At 41.5% G+C, this 21,656-nt stretch overlaps 1 protein-coding gene across 18 annotated transcripts in view; it reads right to left on the bottom strand.

Moving 5' to 3' along the window:
- Window positions 1-16,477: 16,477 nt before the first annotated feature.
- Window positions 16,478-21,656, bottom strand: part of FOXP1 (forkhead box P1) — a 383,544-nt gene continuing 378,365 nt past the window's right edge. For all 18 annotated transcript variants that reach the window (XM_032121320.1, XM_032121318.1, XM_032121319.1 and 15 more), the window contains one exon: window positions 16,478-21,388. In XM_032121320.1, the coding sequence (XP_031977211.1) occupies window positions 21,244-21,388 (145 nt within the window). In that variant the 3' untranslated portion in view covers window positions 16,478-21,243. The remainder of the gene's footprint in view (window positions 21,389-21,656) is intronic.

Raw genomic sequence — 21,656 nt, 5'->3', positions numbered from 1 at the left:
TGTATTGTTGATGATGGATACGCTTTTTTCATTACCATGCTGTCTCCATTCTTTCAGCATCCATGCTGTGAATCTTCAGTTACAGCCAGGACTGTTGATAAATACTGATTTTTAAAATACAATTCCTTTTTTTTCTAACACTTTTAAGCATGCATTGTACAGTATTTTCTTTTTAAATAGCTCTTCTAGTTTGTTGTCAACAATATGCTATTATTTGAGCAAACTTTTCTGCATGATAGCTCTAACACACAAGGATCAAGGATTATGTGTCTGAAGACGCAGCTATGATCCTGAAAGAACAGTGTCACAAAAAGGTGATCCTCTGCCTCTAATGCCTTCCCCTGTACTTTCTTCGTTGGATGCTCGCTTCCTTAAAGCCCTGGTAGAACCAGGGTTTAAGGTTTAAATTGGGAAGCAGATGTGGATACCTGTGAATGTGTCTTTGCACATCATTGTTTCAAGGTTTCAGCGCCTGTGCACGAAATGAGGCCCTGCACTGTCCTGGGTGATTGATATCCATTATTCCCAAGATCTGGGGTAATTCAGACTAGGTCAGTGACTGCGCAGGAGCAGTGCTGTAACCAGAGCTGCCAGCAAGCCCAGTGAAGTACCAGTCAAGAAATTAAGATAGTGCTCTCATTGCTGGAAGTTCTGGTCAGATCTGAACTACATAAAAGCCACCAAAAGCTCCAACACTGAACTGGGAGAGAGGGCAAATTTAATGATGACTTCTATTTGTTTGCTTTGCTGAGCATATCTACCCCTAGAACCTTTCCATTTTTTGTAGCTCTCCAAGAGCTTCACAAGACTTTTAGCACCACAGTTTTAATTTTTCCCCCCTAAACTGGTGCAAACTCAAACTTGTTTTCCAGTCCTTTGGCCAGCAGATGCCCAGGTTCATTCAGACTTGACTCTTTGGGACAGAGGTGCTGACTGGGGTTGCTGGACATACCATCAGCAGAGAAGAAATGTGTCCTATCCTAATCCTTAGGTTGTAATGCACATGCTGCGTTCTCACTAGGTGCTAATATTCCTTCATAATGTTACTGCATCATGCAGTGGAGGTAAAGCAGAATATCCTTGGTTCATCCTTGTGCTGCCAATGGAGATGTGCAGAATGAAGCTCTGACTCCCTGAAATCCTTATCTTTTCACCAACCCAGCAGTAACCAGCATGGAAAACATCTGAAGGCATGGCTTTTACACTTTTAAGAAACAACGATTCACTTCAGTTCTGCCAAAGCTAAATACATTTATAGATTTGTTCGTAATTATTTTTAGAGCAGAATTCTGTTTGTTTGACAATATCTGAAAAATTAAATACCTGGGGCAACATCATTGAGTGCAGCTGGTACACTGGAAACATGGGGAAATACTTGCTGTAATTGTGAAGGTTTTATTTAATGGCTCAGAAAGCAGAGTTAACTCATTCAGTGAGGACAGGTTTTTTGATGGGCTGGTGGTGCTGCCCTCTCTGTCATGAGCTGCCAGCCCTGTCCTGCAGCACAGACAGGTCTGTGCTTCCCAGGAACAAAGAGCAGAATCAACCTTTGGGACCTGTTGGAGTGAGTCCAGAGCAGGCACCAAGTTGGTTATAGGGATGGAGCAGCCCTGCTATGAGGAAAGACTGAGAGAATTGGGATGGTTCAGCCTGGAAAAGAGAAGACTCTGGGGTGACCTAATTGTGGCCTCCCAGTACCTGGAGGGAGCTACAAGGAAGATGGAGAGACACTATTTATATCGGCCTGGAGTGACAGGGCAAAGGGGAAAGGCTTCAAAGTGATGGACAGTAGGTTTAGATTTGATATCAGGAAGAAATGCTTCCCTGTGAGGGGGGTAAGGCCCTGGTACAGGTTACCCAGAGAAGCTGCCCCGTCTCTGGAAGTGTTGAAGGCCAGGCTGGACAGGCCTTGGAGCAACCTGGGATAGTGGAAGTTGTCCTGGCAGAAGGTGCCAGGTTTCTGTGCCATGAGCTTGCAGAAGGCTCTGGACCTGCCAAGCTGTGAACTGAAATGCATTGGCAGGACAGTTAACAAGTATTCTATACTCTTCCCACCCATTCTGCACTTTCCATGACCTCTTCCTTTCGTCGGTACAAGTAAATTGAATTCAGCACATTTAAAGACCCTGTCTGGATCCATAACATTCATAACCATGCTGTAACCATGAATGAAAAGCTGAGGGAGAGTATGGTTTGTATCCAAGGGCTCTTTTGCTTTTTATATGTTTACATATACCAGCCAATGGTCAGCAAATAAGCACCACGGCTGGTAATGAAATGTTCGAACCATCTGTTTTAATCTGCAATTTAATTTCACTATAAAATATTAAAGTTGTTCCGATGGTTGGGTTGGTATGGCTGCTTTATATGAAAAGAATTGAGTATCCCAGAGCAATTACATTGCACCAAGCACATGCTATGGATATTATATTCTGTATTGTTATTTTGTTCCATTAAAAACATTAAAAGCCTTCTTAACATGGTATGACAGAGTTTTAGGCCTCTCTTTTTTGTTAGAAACAAGTAGCAAATACTGAGGACAAGTGTAAGAAGAAGATACTGGCAAAAGAATAATCTTCTTCATGATCCTTCAAGAGGAACAATAGAACCATCTTCCAGGAGGGGCAGTCAATGCCCCAGGCTGGTCAGTGCCTTAAAAAGAGGCAATGTTATCATTAACAGGCTTTGACTTTTGGTCAGCCCTGAAGCAGACTTGGTGATCCTGGTAGGTCTCTTCCAACTGAATTTACTCTATTCTATCCTAAATACATGTCTGCAGAAATGCTGAACTGATGAAACCAGAAAGTGGTTTTGGCATTGCAGCTTTTGGAAGCTGTGGCATCTTTGGAAACCCTTGCCTCCTTTCCCACTGGCACTGCTTTCTATTCTGGGATTTCAAAGGACATTCCTTGACGGCCTGATGACAGCTATGCTCTGGGTTGTGGCCCTTTAGGTCTTGGAAGCAGGTTCAGGGGTTCCGCAACATATTTGGACAACTCACTCCAGTGATTAATGATCCTTAACAGTGATATTATTTTTTCTTCTTTCTCCAGATTGAACCTCTCTCCATCCAACCCCTCTGCCATGGGCAGGGACATCTTCCACTACGGCAGGTTGATCCAAGCCCCACCTGACCTGGCCTTGAACACTTCCAGGATGGAGCGGCCACTGCTTCTCTGGGCAGCCTGTGCCAAGTTCTCACCACCCTCACAGGTCAGAATTTCTTCGTAATTGTTTCCACTTCTTTTTGACAAGTGGGCAGGGTCAGTGCAGTGTGGTGCTGGGCAACCACCTCTCTTATTTTCATCTGATGTGAATATTTCTGCTCATGTGTGCCTTATGATACCCACATTTCCCATGTGACCTCAAAAATTCCCATCACTTTCAATGAGCAGCATCCCATGCCACGGTGCCACTCTACCTTGCTTCTGGGATCTGTCTGCTTCTTTGATGGCTGGGAGGGATAGAGGGCAATCACAATGAGCTTGAGCTGGTACTGTTGGTGTACCCAAAATACAGAGCCTTTCTCCACGTGCTGCAACTCAACATGTCACTTAGGGAATGGTGAGAGGGACAGGCACATATTTCCCTGGGCAGAAACTCCCTGTCTCAGAGGCAGGAAGCATTGCAGCCCTGTGAATCTCATTCTTTAGCTAGTCTAGAGCCCTGTAGGGAGTCAGGGCTCATTAGCTCAGCACTGTGGCATTCTGACACAACTGTGTGGCTTCTGGAACCCCAGCCAGTACTTCTACCTAGTCATCTGCTGTACTACCTGATATATCTGATAACCTGATACACCTGCTTGGCCAAGGCTTGCTCAGGGGTCCCCACACAGGACAGGGAGAGATAAGGATTGCATACACCAGTGGCCCCCCACCCCTGGATGCTGCAGCAGTTGTTTTCCATCACACCCATGGCCACGTGTCGCCTGGTGTTATTTGAGTGTGTGCCACTTGCAATGCATTTTTCCTGAACATAAGCTGGAAATTACTGATTCTTACCTTCCACAGCTAGTATAAAAGCACTAATGTCCTAATGAAGAGTCTCACTTAGCTAAATGCTTCATACAGCTGAGTAAAACAAAGAATTTTACTAGAGCTTAACCCAGTCGTTAATAAGCTTTTTAACCCTGACCTTTCAAATCAATGATCTACCACTGGTTTTACCTTTCAAGAAGAAATTCCATTTTCAAGTGATAAAACATATTTTGCACTCCTTACAATCTAATGATTATTCTCAGCGTTACTGGATATATGAGGCCATCAAACCATTAGAAGGTATAAAATGTATTAATGTACAGCATTCACGGCTACATTTGCTTTAGAGTCAATAAAAGGGAAACAATTTATAAAGGGCATTTATGCTCATTACGGAATATCGATAGATTGTTTCTCCCATCATTCCTGAAGTATGAAGGACTCCCCTCCGTGATGGATAGGAGAGGATTTGCATAAGCTCTTTGTTAAACTCCTCCAGCACTGAGCTGTGTGCAGGGGTCTGTGGCCAGGCTTTGGGCTGGAATGTGTGGGAGTATCCACAAATTCTTCCTTTCCAAGCGACTGAGCATCTCAGTTTGGGAGGTTTTCACAGCAGCCATGTGAAGGTTCTGTAGACAACTACGGTGCTTTCAGCACCGGACAGGAATTGTCACAAGGCTGTGGGCAAATGGAATCAGTGCTGGAAAAGAAAGGAATTTGTTTGTGAGGAAGGTCAGGGCTGGAGCACACAAATGAAGGCAGAGCTTTGGTGAGCACCTTCCTAAGCAGGAGTAGGAGGAGAGGGGCTGTTTGACACATACGGGGGGAAAATAGGGGAGGAATTACATGGGGGGTAGAAGATGCTATAGGAGCACTGCAGCTATAGGTAGAGGCAGAAATTTCATAGTCTGTCCTAATGAATAACAACTGCAGAAATATAGTATCTATGAGGAGTCAAGTGATTAAGGCACTGGCCTGAGTCTCAGCAGACCTGGATTCAGTTCCTGGCTGTTTTGAGATTTCTGTCTGACTTTTGGCAAGCCTCTTCAACTCTCTGCGCCTTGGTTTCCCATCTGTTAAAGAGGAATAATAATATTTCCTTTCTTTCCTGTCTATTCCAGCAGCAGTCTCTTCTGGGCAGGCACTGTCTCTCTCATGGTGTGTACAGGACTTTGCCCTTGGATTTTGATACCTGCACTAAAGCAGGAAATCAGGATGGGGAGCACCATGCCATGGAAGCCCACTTACTAACAATTTCCCATTACTAAGGGACTAAAAGGTATACCACAACTTGTTAAATAGAGTTCTTAATATCAGTTCTTCCAGGACAAAATAAAAAAATACCAGTCAGTAAATTAGAGAAGGAAAGTGATTCACATCTTTCTAAGAGTCTGAATGCGTCTTCTGAAGTAGAAATATTCCAGTTTGAAAGAACAGAGAAAACATTAACCATGGCACAAAAGCAGAGCGTTTGCCTCCTCCATTTCTGATCTTGCTCCTCTACACATCTGGCTGCTCTATATTGACTGACCTTTCCAGCTTTTCTCACTGACAAGACACCTTCTTGAGGCACATTGCAGCTTCCTGACCTGTGCATGCTCCTGACCATCTGGTAGGACGAAGTTGTGCCCACTCAGAGGCGCACAACACACTGCAGGAGAGACTGGGTAGTATCAGTTGCAGAGCACTGGTTGAAGAGAACAACCAGCAAATATATAAAATTAAATCTCAGCTGCAGAGACTTTCTGGTAATAAGCAGTCCCAATTAGAAATGCAAATGTCACTGAAAGGGAGCGTGTCTGTTGACAATAGACTTTGAGGAAAGCTTTGGGTTTAGTGCTAGTAAATTAATCTTTAATTATGAGCACGCCTCACTTCTGAAAAAGGTGCCTTGCACACACTGAGCTGACAGCATATGGAAGTTTCAGGCTGTTGCTTTCTTCTGTCAAATGGAACATCTCACCCCAAAAGAGCAGAGGAGAACTTTGTTGGCTGCTGGTGGACTTAGTGCTCTGCGAACTGGGGCTGGCCAGTATCATTGACTCTCCAGATGACCAGGAGTCATCAACCCATTAAAAACATTGGTCTTAAAACAGTATGTCTCCCATGCCCTTGATAAATATAAATATCTAGATGAAGAATTGTTGAAGTTTGGGAGAGAAAAACAGTCCTTGCTCCTGCAGTTCTCTCCTTCCCTGGCTGGGTCACCTGCCCCCCATGCAGAGCACACCTCTCTGGCAGAGGGAGGACCACACCATGCTACAGCAAACCCTTCTTCAGGCCAGCCATGAGAATGTTCAACACCTCCACTCCTGGGCTGGCTGGATTATTAAAATAACATTTCCACTTCCAAGTAAGTAAATAAATCTCACTGGCAAGTCTGTTTTGTGTCAGCCAACATCTTATCTCCCTGAAAACTGGGCTGGTGTCCTGCAAAGCTGAAAACTGAACGCTCTAAAACCTGAGTTCAACAGCCAAGGGGTACACCAGATCCATCTTCTGAGGTAGCAGATACAGTGAAGTAAGCAAATACATTATAGAAATCCTGTTATTAAAGTTACAAAAATAATTTTGTTTCTTTAAGTTTGAAGTTATGAAACCTTGCTGTCATTTTCCCAGAAAGGTTTTGTTTTTTCAGCCTATAGCTAAAAAGCTTTGCCCCAAATACTTCGTTGCCCAAAAGAGGCCATGCTGCAAACCCACCTCAAAAGGCCCAGAACACCTGGTTTCAGGCACAACAGGAAGATCAGAACATACCTTATCATAAATACGCATATGCGACACAGGAGCCCGCCACCTCCTTGGAGTGATGCCATAATTGACGGAACAAAGTACAACAAAACTTCACATCACTGGTGGATCAGAAGAACACAGGTAACTGAAAGGCTAGAAAATTACAGGTTTACTGACATTCTGCTCAACCTTACCCATTCTTTATTGAAAAGAGATAATAACTATCTATAGGAGAGCTGTCTTAAGACTCCATTCATTCCCTTTTGCTAGCCCAGCTGAGAGGTGGTATAATATAACGCACACCAGCATCTGGCATGTCATTTAATTACACCTTCAGCTTGCTGGGAAAATGTTGGAAGTGTCAAGGTAAGCAAGCTATAAAAATATATTTCTCTTGCTACAGGAGAGCTCCTGAAATGGCAAGCAGAGGCCAGCTCCAGACATTACTCTGAGTCTGTGAGAAGAAGGTGATGCAGAGGAGTCTAACTTATGAACAATTATCACCCTTTGATAAGACACCATCTGCTCCCAGCTGCCTGGCTCCAATTTCCCAACAGACACTTGGGAATTCCTCTCCAAATAAACCACTGGTGTAACAGGAAAACAGAACTGTCGGCTCCAGTGAAGTTGTGCCTTCTTACATCAGCACTGTGTCTCACTCCTTCAACCAAGAAGGAAAAAACTGTCAAAGGCAGTAAAATGCCAGCAACCACCACTGAAAGAGCCAGGTAGGGCTTGGTTTAGCTCATCCACCTGGTCTGTGCTCTGCTCATATGAGAGGCTGTTAGAGATCACCTACGGTAAGGATGAAGGACTAATATACCTGTACTAGTGGGCACTTTTTACGTGATGACTTTTGCCCTGAGCTGATTCAAGGGGCTCTTTTAAAGAGCACAAGCTGCTCAGCAAATCAGTCAGGTGGTGTGTTTCCCTGGAGAAGCCCATTGCTATTCTCCAGTAGCCAAGGAGAAGCTCACACACCTACAAGATAGCCAGCAGTGGAGGACTTCCAGATTCTTGCCGCTTCTGTGTTTCTATTCCACGATGTTTGTGAGAGAAAAAAATGTAAATCTCTAATTTCAGACAGCAGAACTGAGATTGTGTTGTGGTTAAAGCATGACAGGCAGTTGCATCTATCCCATGGTATTGAGAGCACTCGGCTGCATTTGGCTGAAGGTCTGCAAGCACCACGCCTGCAGCACCATCCTCACTCCTCGCCACAGCTGCTCTCAAGTCACAGCATATTTAAAAGGTCAGTTCTCATTGTCACTCCTGTGAAATAAGATTGGCCTCGCCATCAACACTTTCTCTAGGCCTTGATGCTGTACACACCAGGGACAGGAGCATTGAGGAGGGCGGATTCAGCATCCTACCCCAGTCTGCACAGCAGTGAAGCTGCAGATAACCTCACTGCTTCTTAAACCAAAGATGACCCCTGAGCCTTTGACCCTGGGGGCTGGCCTTGTTACAAGTAATTGAAGTGAATGAAATAAATCACATAATCTTTCTCTTTGTTTATTGGGTGGGGGGAGGAAAGGAGAAGAAAGCTCAATTAGTCACCTTGTTTTGTTCTTATTAATGGAAATTTCTCAGAAACCAAAATAAAGGGTGTCGTATAAGAACCTGAAGAGTGCAAAATTAGCTTGAACCCACATCCTAACTTTTAAACCCAGAGCATGAATGCAGGTGTCTGCAGCTGAGCATGGTATTTTTTTTCAGCTCATCTGAGGTATGAGTCACTTCCATCAAAAGAGGAGGATGCCTTGATCTGTGTGCGAGCGAGCTTTGGAACAGCAGCTGTTGGAGCAAATACAAATATCCACGCCAAGGATTGTAAGGATGGAGTTTATCTAATATGTAAAAAAACACCTGCTGCAAATGAAAAATTACACCCACAACCACCTGAATAAGATAAGCAAATGATGGGGGAAATTAGGAGACAGATTTATTATTAATATACGTTGGAACTTTTGAACCAAACATCTCTTTTGCAATGGAACAGTAGGATGCACAAGGAAATAGCACTCCTTGCCCCAGACCAGCTCAGCAGCATTTATCTTGCCTAAGTGATTTTTTTTCTTTGCTAAGTCTGGTGGAGATGAAAACACCAACCCAAAGAAGATAATTAAAAGCTAAATGAAACCACATACAGCTGTGCTACTACATGGCTAATGAACATGCAAATATATACATATGACAAGGACATAATGCGGGCTGGCTGCCTTGAGTGGTTAGTGCAGATTTCCAAGAGCTGGAAATGCTATTGATTATAACTGAGCTAAACTTCCTGACTCCAGACTTCAAAGATCAGCCTCAATATAATCATCAGGCAGCATATGGGACCATGGCTGCAAGGGGCTGATGAATAATGGCTCGGGGACCTGAACATTTGCACGTAGGGTGGCAGATGTCCTGGAGATGTCCTCCGGGCTGTGGAGTGCAGGCTCCTTGGCAGCCAGGAGCAGCACCACAGAATCCTCCTCAGCATCTTGGCATACTCGGTCCTGCTGACAATTTGGGTTTTGGAGTTATGGGGTTTAGCTGGGATATTTTTTTTCCCCACTTCACTTGGCAAGAGGCTGATACGTGGTGGAGACATTTTTGGGAGGACCAGGGATGGATGTAACAGATACAAGGCAAAGCTTTTTGGGGTCCTATAAACAGAAGCACGAGCAGCATGGAAAGGTTCTCCTCTGAGGGTCTGCTGCCACATCCACACGAAAGAAGACAAATCAGATTTTCCTTATTAGTCAAAAACCACCCAGCTGAGAGTAACTCCCCAACCCACTCAGAGATGAGACGAGGAAGTCAGGACTCAGCCCTGCACCAAGTTCTCCATGGAAGGGACCTAATCCCACTGCCACCTTGTGCCCCCTTCACTAGCCACACCACAATGGGGACATTATAGAGACAGAGCAAACCTCACTCCTCCTCCATGATGACCACAGAAAGGCCACATAGACTTGGGGATGCCCACAGCCAGGAGAGAAGCATGGAGAGATGGAGCACAATCTTAGATGCAGGTGGAGATGACTGATCCACCAGGATGGCTGAGAGAAGGGATGCCTACCAAAAAAAGAAACCAAAGAAACCAAATTTGTGCAGAACACAATGGTTAGTGCATAAAAATTAATCAAGGACTACAATGACTTGCTTTATTCATAATACTTAATGGTCATGTAATAGGAGTTTTTATTCAGCAGTTAAAGTTCATAAGTGCAGGTTTTACATGTAGAAAGGTATTATGCTGATAGTTTAATTACACACCTTTCTGCACACCAAAGGAAATGGGTTACGTGGGTTTTATAATTAAAGACGGACTTCTGAGGGGAAATGAACTTTGCAGTTAGCAACATAATATTTGATTTTTATCGTATGTTTTTGTTTTGAATGCGCCAGCACTTGGTGCTGGTGTAAACAGGTGAGAGTGCTCCAGACTGCATGAGGTGTCAGGAGAAGCTTTGAAAATGCAGCGGAAAGTAGCAATATTTAAAAATAGCCAGTGTGAGCATGAGGTATAAACATCAAGTGTTTGGAAAGCTCTCCAGACTCTGCCCATGCAATTATACACAGTGCAAGTCTGTCCAGTACATCTAGGAAACAGGGGAAAAACCCAGCCCAACAAGTAAGTGAAAAATAAACCCTGGTGCTTGCCAAAATAATAAAAATCTTGACTTTTTATTTCTCTGATTTTTGTTTTAAATTCATTTCATGGCCAGTGAATACAATTTTCCCCTCCTGCCTGCCTACAGAGGCAGCAAAGCCAAAAATGTGATGGATGTTTGTGTGTGCACGATTGCTGTTGGAATACACAGGGCCACTCTCAATATTCAAGGTAAAGACAGGCATGAGCCTCTGCCAGGTCATGGCCAGCTCCTGCCACGCCCTAATAACGATGTGGACGTCTGTACTCAGCAAGGTGGGGTTGAGAAGTCTCTAGTTCTGGGGCTCCCCCCTTTTCAGGTTTTAAGAGGCCTTATTTAGCTTCACTTAGCATAACCTCATTCCTATATACATATCAAAGCTCATTAAAAGTATATGTGGGACTATATATATATATACACACACACACATATATATTACATACATACATTTCTAAACTACTACAAGTAATCCATTTTTTTTAACAGAGAAAATACACCTACAAGAATTTTTCTAAAGTCTAAAATATTTCGAACATCACCAACTGCTCCTCCCCTCGTGTGATATAAACTGACAGGCTCAGGCTTTTATTGTGCACAGCACAAATGAACATTAGCTAGTGGGTTGAACAAAAACCCAAAACAAAACAAAACCAACCAAAACCAACCAAAAAACCAAAACCAAAAGAAGAAAACAAAGGACTTTCCAAAAACAATAAGCAAGGGCAAGGCCTGAAATATTTTGAGTACGCCCTTTCCTTTCTGGCAGGACTGGGAGTGACTGCCCTGGATATTATGGTTTGTTGGTGAAGGTGGAGCCCAGGTGATGGCAGACAGTGCTGCCCTTGGCTGGCAACATCCTCCCGCACTCTGGACCTACCCAGAACATCTGAAATCAGGCATTTCACAGCCAAGTACAGAGGAATGATTTAAAAATCCTTTTAACTGGTGCGGACACTCAACAATTACAACAGGAACAGTTGTGTAAAGAGTGTATCCAAATATAACTGGACATTTTTTAAAATTTCGTTGGCTAACTGCATAAATTAATGACAATGAGAAAGAACTGTAACTGTTTTTCTCTTATTAGATCCACACACTTTGGCTCTACTCATCATCGTTAACATACTGTTAAAAGTGCTGTTGCTGTATCTTTCAACCCACAGCCTGCAATCAAGCCCTTGCTGCACTGTGGTGGATTTCAAACAGTCACTTGTTTAAAAATAGAAAGTGCTTTTTTTAAAAAAAACAACTGACTGCCAACTGAATGCAAACAGGTAAAAATTAACATATGCAATTGTCAAGTGTCAGATTCAGCTTCTGAGCCAACAAGATTTACATTGCCTGGTGAGGGGCTCACAGCACTTTGAGGCTGTATTGCCCACAGGCAGAAGTTGTGCAAATAAATATATATCCTTAATTTTTATTTAAGATACAGTGGCTTTCTGGGTGGGTACCCATCATTCGCTCTTTATAAACTGCAAATTTAAACAAAAGATCCTGTAATCCCAGAGGTAACAGCTCAGCCTCCACGGGGCAAAACTGGGGTGTACTGCAGGGTTGTAGAGATGCTCTCCATCATACCCATTCCTACCACTGGCACGAGTTCTCCACCCTTGCAAAAGAGGATACAGCTCCAATTTTTTTTTTTTTTTAAGTCTAAAAAGGGTAATTATAACAGGATTAACAGACTTTTTTTCCCCCACTGCCTCATATCAAAGACAGCATTAGACCATAGTTATGATTAGATATGTTTTTACTGTATATGGAAATGTATTAAAATTAATGTATGGCTCAGCCACATTCGCCATCCACTGTTACGTTCTGTAAAGCCACTTCTCCCATGAAGGGCAACCACGTGTGGAAGGAGAGCATCCAAATAAGTATTTTGTAAACATTTGAGAATGAGAGACAAATAGCCCCATGCAATCACACCATCTTACCTCAAATACCCACTTGAAAACGAAATAATTCCTTCCCGAACAAGCCAAGCCTGGCTCCCTAAACCGGGAGGAATTGTGACGCTGGTAAACTTGCAGAAATATTTTTACAATTTTATTAGAGGTTTTAATTCAGTGCTTTATCTACCTCTGTTAGTCTGCAAAATAGCTTTAAATATTCAAGTGGTAATTAATGAATCTTTTATGTTGCAAATCAAACATTTTCATCTGCGCTGTGGTACAGTGGCAGTGAGAAGGAGGGGTTTAAAGTGTAATTGTTTCTCCTGTTCCCCTCGCAGCGCTGAATGCCTTTTTACCCTTTATTATATCATTGGCTTTTGCTTCAGTTCATCAGCACTTCGCCACATCTTATCGGTCGATATTTGCTGTCTATTTTTTATTTATTTTTTTTCAGTGCAAGATTTCTTACTGTGCCTTTGCCAGAGACATTCCTAAGGAGATGGAAACTCTCTGAACGTGGAATTTTCGCATGAGTGCAAAATAATAAAAAGCATGTGTGTATTAAAAAGGGATCAACTTAATGGGAAATGAGCATTGGGTTACATTAATATTCTGTTACAGTAAAAATCATATTTAATAAATTTTCTCCAGATTTTTCAGGACCTTACTGTATTTTTCTAAGTCGGATGCCAATCCAAAGAAACAGTGTATATGATACATTTGATTTATGTTAAGTAAATAACCTGCACAGCCCATTTTTCAGTTAAAAAAAAAAATATTAAGTGTAGAAACACACACCAGACTGAAATTCGTGCTTAGTTTCCATCTGCTAGGAGGAATAGTGTTGGTCTTGTGCAGCAGAAAGCCTTTATAAACAGTATTCTATTTTATTGATGCTATATGTGGATTTTTATGTTATGTGGCAAGCGCAGGAGAATGAAAACACTATAATTTATCCCAAACCATAAAATTATACTAGTACTAAAGTAATTACTTCACATATTAAAATACAGTTTCCTTCGCTTTCTTTTGTCATCACATAAAACGAGGCGTTGAGCGCGGCAGTGCGAAGGGGCCGGGGCTGTTCTTGCTTCCACAAAGGATTGACACATCCCGGATCGTACACTGTATCACCTGACCCTTGTTGTTCTGTGACCCTAATTAATATTATACTCAGTGACATTTATGTATCAGAGCAATAAGCTAAACAGGAAACAATTTATGTCACCTAAAGCTTTTTAACAAATCGATGCAACTATTTGTAATTGCTTGTTTCACAAGATTAAAAGTACTCAGCCTTGATCTTCGCCCACAGTTTTGTGGCCAACATGACCTGTGCTTCCGTTGTAAAATAGGAGTGTTGGTGATCAGCACCTATTTCCATCAAGTAATCCATATTGCTAATATTTCTGGAATTTTAATGTAGTTACAATTTATAGCCGATCAAATGTGGTTACCTAAATTGCTGTTGCTAGTAGACAGTTTAACTGTCTTTATTAATTACAGTATAATTTAATGTTTGAGTACAGGCACTTGTGTTGGTCATTTTTACAGCCAAAGCAGTTATGTGCCTTATGACGAACCATTTTAGCATTTTCAATGGAAATTTGCTAATATGATGAGTGATAAAAATGTCAAACTCTGGTAAATAATGGTTATTGCTTTGGCTGGAATTAATCCTTGAAAGGACGGTTACCTTCAAATTAACATTATAACTTGAAGAAAAAAAATGTTTTTCAGGCTTCTGAGAGGCATAAAAAATGGTCACTGGACTCCTCTAAATAAATATAAAGTGGCACAAAACTGGGGTTTTTTTCCCCTTTTTCTCCAGGTTGACAGAAAAAATTCCTCTAGAAGAAAGAAGGAAGAGAGATTATTTTTTGCTAAATACCCCAAGGTGATGTTGTTTGCCATTTCCAGCTCATGTGCTTTGAAGATCTCTAACGAAGGTAATAAAACAGGGAAAAAAGAAGGACTTTGCTATGCCCCAGCTCCAGGGTTTGGGGAAAAACTAGGTATGGATGCCATGGAGGCTGCAAACCCACCTGAGGGTCACGTCCCACCACCTCAGTCATCACTGCTGGGGAGGATGGTAGCATGTGGCAATGTGAGGATGGAGAGTGTTCAATGTGTCAGAACTAACCACCACTGCGACGAGGATGAAAGATAGCCCTGATTAACACACCATTAAACGAACGTTTAACATCATCATTGAAGACTGAGCCTGATTAATAGGTCAAGAAGGGCTAATTACACCTTGTTGTGAGGAAGGGTGTGTGTATGTGCGGCTGCATGCGAGCGAGCGGCACCAGGAATTGCCAGTCCCTTAAATTAGTCCAATAATGTGAAGTTTGTCAGACTCTGTGATCACGGCCCAAGTTAAATGTCCCTGATGGGATCATCTGCAGGGAGCAGGCGGGTGTGCAAGGAGCACATCAGCTGCCATGTCCTCCTGGGCCTCCAGCTCCTTAGCTTTTCCCTCTGGGACAGGAGAAACCCAGAAAAACTACTCACTGGCTCCGGTTTTCTTTGGGAATTCCTCAGAGATGCATTGTCTCACCACTGCCCATAAAAGTACTTTTCAGCTGTGGTGGAAAACAGCGTTTCTTCCTGGAAAAGGTATTTCCCAGCCAGCTGTTGCTGGTGGAGTAGGAAGGCATTGTGTGATGTTCCGTGATGGAGCAGTCAGGGAGGAGAAATGTGATTAGTAATACAAAGGCGATACAAAAGGTGGCCAGATTCCAATCTGCTGCTCCGGGCAGTACCAACTGGGACAGGACAGGAAATGATGGTCCTGCTGCTCAGCTCAGTGCCAGCTCCTCAGCATCAGCTGCATGTGGCACCCACCCCAGTGGCTCCCCTTAAACCCAAGGCCATGGGCAGTCAGCAGATGACAAACATGACATTTGGACCCTCAAATCATCTTTCTGTGGTGAGATGCCCAGGGAGGTGGAACAGCCAACTCATCTGTGATGACTTTGTAGACCCTGACCGGCTGGCTAGTGATCCGTGTGGGGAACCACTGTCCTCCAAGAGAGGGGCTGAGAGCCCTGCTGGGACTCATCCAGGGACATATTCCCTACGTGCAGCTGACTCTCCCCATTTTACAGATGCAGAGCACCCCTGACCAAACATCAGCTTCTGGCTCAATCCCCTCTGCCCATGACTTTGGAAAATTCAATCCCACAAATCTTCTCCTTTACTAAAATCTCACTAGTTATGAAAGTGCACCACACAACCAAGGCCAAATTCGTGTTCTCTGTATTTTGATTATTAAAATCTATCAGTCCATCTGGAGACACACTATAATGAGTGTGCAAAGATTCCCCTCCCCCTCCCCCCAAAAAATAGTTATCTGGTATAATTTTATGATAGAATATTTTTATAAAATCATTTGTACTAATTTAAGCATTTATCATTATATGCAAAAAGATTTCTTGATGAGAATATTATAGACGGTGCATGTTTTTGACATTAGCATTTTATTTGGATGACTAATCTTGCAGATGTGAAATTTTAATGAATTATTCATGAAAAAAATCTCTCCTCTGAAATTTCAGTTTGCTGCTAATGCTAGTTATTAAACATTTTTCTTTACAAAACTTGATGAAGAAAATAAATGTGTGCTTACTCGAAAGAAAAAGAAGGTAGGTTTTTCCTTTAGTTTGTCTCAGGTGACAGCACCACTCGGGACTGTGCTCCTCGTGGCTTTGTGGACCAAGGGGTTGATCCTGCAAACCCCTTTTGGCAGGGGGGCAGTGCACATTCCCAGCCCTTCCTACCAAAGCCAGCAGCACCACTGCCATCAGGGCACTGCACTGGGAAGGAGCTGCAGGATGAAGACCCCAACCCCTTCCTTCATGTTTTAAAATAGAGTCCAATGAGAGAGCAAATAGCCCCCTTTGACCCCAACGGGCAAAACTGAAGGACCTCCTTGGAAAAATGGATGAATTCTTTGAAAGACAGTGTCTTCCTTGCTTCCAGAGCTCAAGCCTCACCCAACTGCCCTGTACAGACTGTCCACAAAACCACCACTAAAATACTTTGTACTTGGATGTGGTTGGAGGAGACTCAAGGAAAGAGATGAGATTTGTCCATCTATGAACGTCCTGGGACATGGATGAGGGGCAGCCAGCTGCTCCACAGATGAGGGACCATTGGGATGTGACATCAGAGTCACCGTGAGGAGGAAACAACAAAAGAACTTCGGACATGGCAACTTGCATTACCAGTGTGAACAACCAGCATTTTTATTGCATTTGAGAATGCTATAATGTCAGTAATTAGTACTGACTACACAACATTTTTTATTGTCTGTATCAACAGACATGGAATGATGGAATTACAGTTGATGTAAGGAATGAGTTTCTTTTATGCCTTATCAAAAAAAAAAAAAAATCTTGTTACTGGCAGCACATACACACGAAGCACCATGCTAACAGTCTGGACTGTACCATTTTCATCAAGGCTTATGGGTAGAAGATACTTGGTTACCTGTTCTGGGCCCATTAAAATGCAGTCCTGAACTGCAAATTCACCTCGCAAGACTAGAATACTAAATGACTTCTGAAACATCTAAAAAATCACTCTGAGTTCATTAACCAAAGGTACCAAAGGATTTCAAAAGAGTTTAAACACGTTTGGTTTTGGTTTTTTTTTTTCCCATGCTATAATGAATGTGAGATTATTGGCGATCTGAAAACTACAATAGTTCAAAATTATTTTAAAAAACTTTATATATATATATATTTATGTATGTATATATATAAAATATCTAATGATCTGCAATATTTGTAGAACCAGCATCTCTGCCCCGGTCTCTCCCCGAAGCTGAGCTCCAGGAGAGGGGAGGTGCAGGACCTGCAGCGGGACTCTTGCGAGTGAGAATCAAAAAAAAGGTCGTATTTTTTATGGTCACTTGTTCTACATAAGCCTTGATTTTATTTTTTTTTTCATTTCACTTCTAGTTGAATGCAGAAACCTAACAGGTTTTACATTTACAAACTTTTTTTTTTTTTTTGTGGACAAGGAAGGCTTTGACTCTCATTCCTGACAGCGATTTACCTGATACATGGTACTACTTTCATAATGTACGCTTTTCTTTGAGAAAAAAAACATGTAACAAATTGTCTTTACATCTTGGCACCTTGTAAAGTTTTTTTTTTGTTTTTTTATACAAAAAGTTCAATAGTTTGACACTCCCCATTATTAATCACTACTTCACTGATAAACTTTGAAAGTGTGACCCTGGAATTCATCATGCAAAATATTTACTGCAGCAGGAGAAAAACATTTTTTTTTAAACAATTTTTTTTTTTTCCTTTCAAATATATGAACTTTGTTTAAGACAGCCAGAAAAGGCAGTGGTAAGATAACAGAAGGGGTGGGAAAGTATCAAAAAAACCAGCTTAAACACAAAAACTGTACAAAAATGCTTCGATCAATGATAACAGGAGAAAAAAAAAATCTGTCAACTATGTTACAATTTAAAAGCTGAAAAAAAAAGTCAGGGATTTTCTCCCACATGTCAGCAAATGTCATCCAATATTCTTAAAGCAAGGATAACTAAATAAAATACATGTGCAGCGTATTCTGCAATTCCATTACATACAGTAGTTTTTTTTTTTCAAAGCTATTTTTTAGTATAGTTAATATAAAGCAGTTGCACAAAAAGCAAAAGGTGTTTTGACAAACAGGTCTGCATTTATTCCTTTTGAGGAATGATATCTAAAAAAAGGACCTTTCCACCTTTTCCTCCCTCCCCACCCTCCCCCCAAAAGACAAAGGCTCACACAGACACAGTGGGATATATATGTACAACATAATAAACCCCTCCCTAAAGAAGCAACTGTATATCCAAAGGGATACAGAATCAGAATTGTAAAAATCATAGTGAAGTTTGCTTGATGTAAAGCCTGAGATTTTCAGTTGGTTCTTCTGCAAGGCTGCAACACCTGCCAGATATGTTAAACTCTAATTTTTTATTTCTTTTTCTCTTTTTTTAATTTTTTTTATTTTTGCTACAGTCTTTAGACTAAGCATGCAAGACATACAACTAAGTGCAACTGAGTGAAATGTATTTTTTATTTACTCATTCCCTAACAGTTTGGACTGAGGTATGCGTACTAACAGTTTCTCATGCTGTTATCTTTACTCATGTCTAGCTACACATGCTGAGAATGAACTAATCTACCAGATTTTTATCCCCCTTCTGAATACCGAACTAACCAGCAAACCACTCAGTTTCGAAGCACAGGGCTCAATTCTCATGATCCCTGTCTGGCTACCGCCGGCACGTCACGAAGCTGCCTGGATATAATTTAAAACAAAAAAAAAAATAAAAAAAAAAAAAAGGAAAAAAAAGGAAAAAAAATGTTTCCAAATGACCACAGACTGCCCTTTTTTTTCTATTTTTTTTTCCTTGTCTCTTTGAAACAGAAAGCAGAGTTGAGTTTTATAAAAGTTAACTGCCAATAAAATTTCTTGTACCAAAGCTTATGAGTGGACAGGAGTGTTATTTCCTTATGAAAAATGCTGACCAAAAACTAAACAAAACTGAGCAAATGTGCCAAGACCAACCAAAAGTAAAGCAGTCATCCCAGCACAGTCCCGGAACAGAAGTGGCACACAATCTGTAGAACCAAAGACCAAAAAATTATTATTATTTTCTTTTAATTCTAGAAATACCATTATGTCGTCCAGTTAAATTGTGGGAGCTTTTCTGTTCTCTTCTGTGTTTTATTAAACTGTCTCCTTTATCTGATACTCTTAATTTTCCATGAAATAATTGTGTCTTTGCTTTCTTCAGCTCCCTTCTCATAGCTCCACCAGTAACACTGATTCCTAGTTTTAGCCTCAAAAGCTCTCCTCGATTCCTCTTTACAGACTTTCATTTTGGTCACTGTAAAGAATTGCAAATAAAAAGTAACAACTTTGGTTCAGACATCTACTTGGCCTTCTAAATTTTCTAGAATAAAGGAGCAGTTTCCCTCTCAGGTTAGCAATAGCCCACATCTTGTCATTTCCCTCTAAATCAACCTCCTTTGATCAACAATAAGAGGATATTTGGCTTCATAAGATAAAGCATATAACAGAGAACATAATTTACTTTTGTGTAATATCTTTGGTAATTTTAGGAAAAAAAAAGTACAAAGAAGAATATAAATTAAGCTCTGAAAGGCTTTTCGAAATAATAAAAAAAAGCTACAGTCCTACATAAATAAATGAGTGACGGAAAAGTGGTTGCAGAATGAAAATGTTTAGGTGTTTGGTGACTGAGGTTTACTGACCTATAGCAACAGATTTTGTATGTCATGTTTGCTTTGCAGAGCTTTGCCAGTTTTGCCTAACAAGCCCTGGCGCCAATTCTCTCCCAACTCTCCCGACTCCTCCGGCGAGGTTTCCATACTGGCTGGTGTAATATTGCATAACAATCCTAACTGCAGTACGGGATTTGCACAGCTGAAAATTAACACTTTAGCATTAGTGGGGCCCCGTCCTTATTAACTCCCATAACAAGTTCAGTCTGAAATCTAATTTGTATTCAAACAGATTAACCACCAAGCAATCCTGAACTGATGTTTAACCGTGAAACATCACCACGTACAGTAACAATTTAATGAAGTCATCTTTCCAACCACTATTTGCAAATGCAAATGTAAAAAAACAGTAAGAAGAAAATAAAGTTGTAATAATAAATGTTTAGGTGCCCATCTCGGTAATCTTAGATATTCCAAAAAGATTTGTTGACCCATTAGAACTCGTGTTAAACAACCGAGAACCTGCCACTGTACTATTCATTCTCTACTAAAAGTGAACTCTGTTGGTGCTGCATATGTTTCCTTGTGCTGTTCAATTTTGTGGCATTTGCTAATATTCACCGTTGCTGCCAAAAAAAGAAAAATCAAGAAAATCAAAAAACCCAAGCAAAACAAGAATATATTAAAAATACTGCTTTGTGGAATGAATCTGTGTTGCTTCCTACAGTGTTTCTATGTTCATCTGTCATTCATTCTCATTCTTGCAGTACTTCGTTCCTCTCTCTCCGTTGGACAACCCTTCCACATGTATTGTGCAGCATTTGGGACCTTTTCAAAAAACAACAACAACAAAAAAGGAGACACCGAAATGGAATGTTTTCCATAGCTAAAGAAAACATGGTGGCATCTGAAGGAAACTGGAATGAATGACAGAAAAAACTACAAACAATTCAATGACATTCAGCTTCGTATAATAAAAACACCTATTAACATTCATCACAAAGTACAGAAAACGTTGAAGCCTCCGAGAGGCCCTGGGCCCAGATGAGGCCTGAGGTCAGAACTTAAAACGGCAGAGGAGAAGTGGGGTGGGAGAATAAAAGCAATACATTAAAAAGTTTGGGATAATTTTTTCTTTGAACCCCTCCCCGATATACACGCTCACACGCACACACACATACCCACACACGTGCACACACAGGCCTTCCCCATCCCAAATGGAAGCAAAAAAAAAAAAAAGAAACCAACCAAAAAACAAAACAAAATGGAGTAAAGGCAGTGATAATCAACATGCAGTACTGTGCAAATATGTTGTCCATTGGAATCCTTAAAATCTGGGCAAAGACTTGATCTGCAGTTCAGGTGTACATGCTCAGTTTGATGTCCTCAAGTGTCCAAAATTGGCAGGACCTGCAGTCCACAGCTGGCTGCTAAATGCAAGTGAATCAGTTTAGCAAATTTACAACACTGATGTTGACTGTAAGAGAGGAAAATCCCAAGTACCAAACAAGTCCATCCAATGCACAGAGTACAAATTCCTTTTTTCAACAAAAAGTAGAAAAATCAAAAATACTCCCAAATGGGATACTTGATGGCACTAAGAGTTAACATATTTCATAGTTGTCAAAGTGGACTGAGAATCCTCCAGACTGTACAATAATGGAGAGATTTCACAGCTAAGTTTGACGTGTTCTTCCAATCTTCATTCTCAGGATAACGATGTCAGACATACTCATTCTATGTCCTCATTTACAGGTTCATCTTCATAATCTCTGTCATGATCAAAATCTGGACTGTGGTTGGCTGTTGTCACTAAGGATAGTGGGCCTTCATTTTCATCTGGGTCTAATGGTTCTTCTTTGACATGCACGGGGTGCCTGGGAAAACAAAACAACAGGCAATCAGCTAGCTGCTCATTAAAAAATGGTTTTGACAGCATGGGTGGTTTGGGAAGAAAGATGAAGTGGTTTGGGGGGTTCAGACCTGGAGGGCCAGGTCTGAGAGCTCCAGGTCACCAAGGAGAAGACCCTCAATGTCTCTGCTGGCCACAGAAGCCAAGCCAAGCACTATCTCCCAGTTAATAATCAACAGAACAAGAGTAAACAGCCTCAAGTTGCCCCACAGGAGGTTTAGGTTGGATATTAG

This window comes from Corvus moneduloides, chromosome 11 (genome assembly GCF_009650955.1).
Source record: "Corvus moneduloides isolate bCorMon1 chromosome 11, bCorMon1.pri, whole genome shotgun sequence".
NCBI lineage: Eukaryota > Metazoa > Chordata > Aves > Passeriformes > Corvidae > Corvus > Corvus moneduloides.
This window is presented reverse-complemented; position numbering and strand designations above follow the sequence as displayed.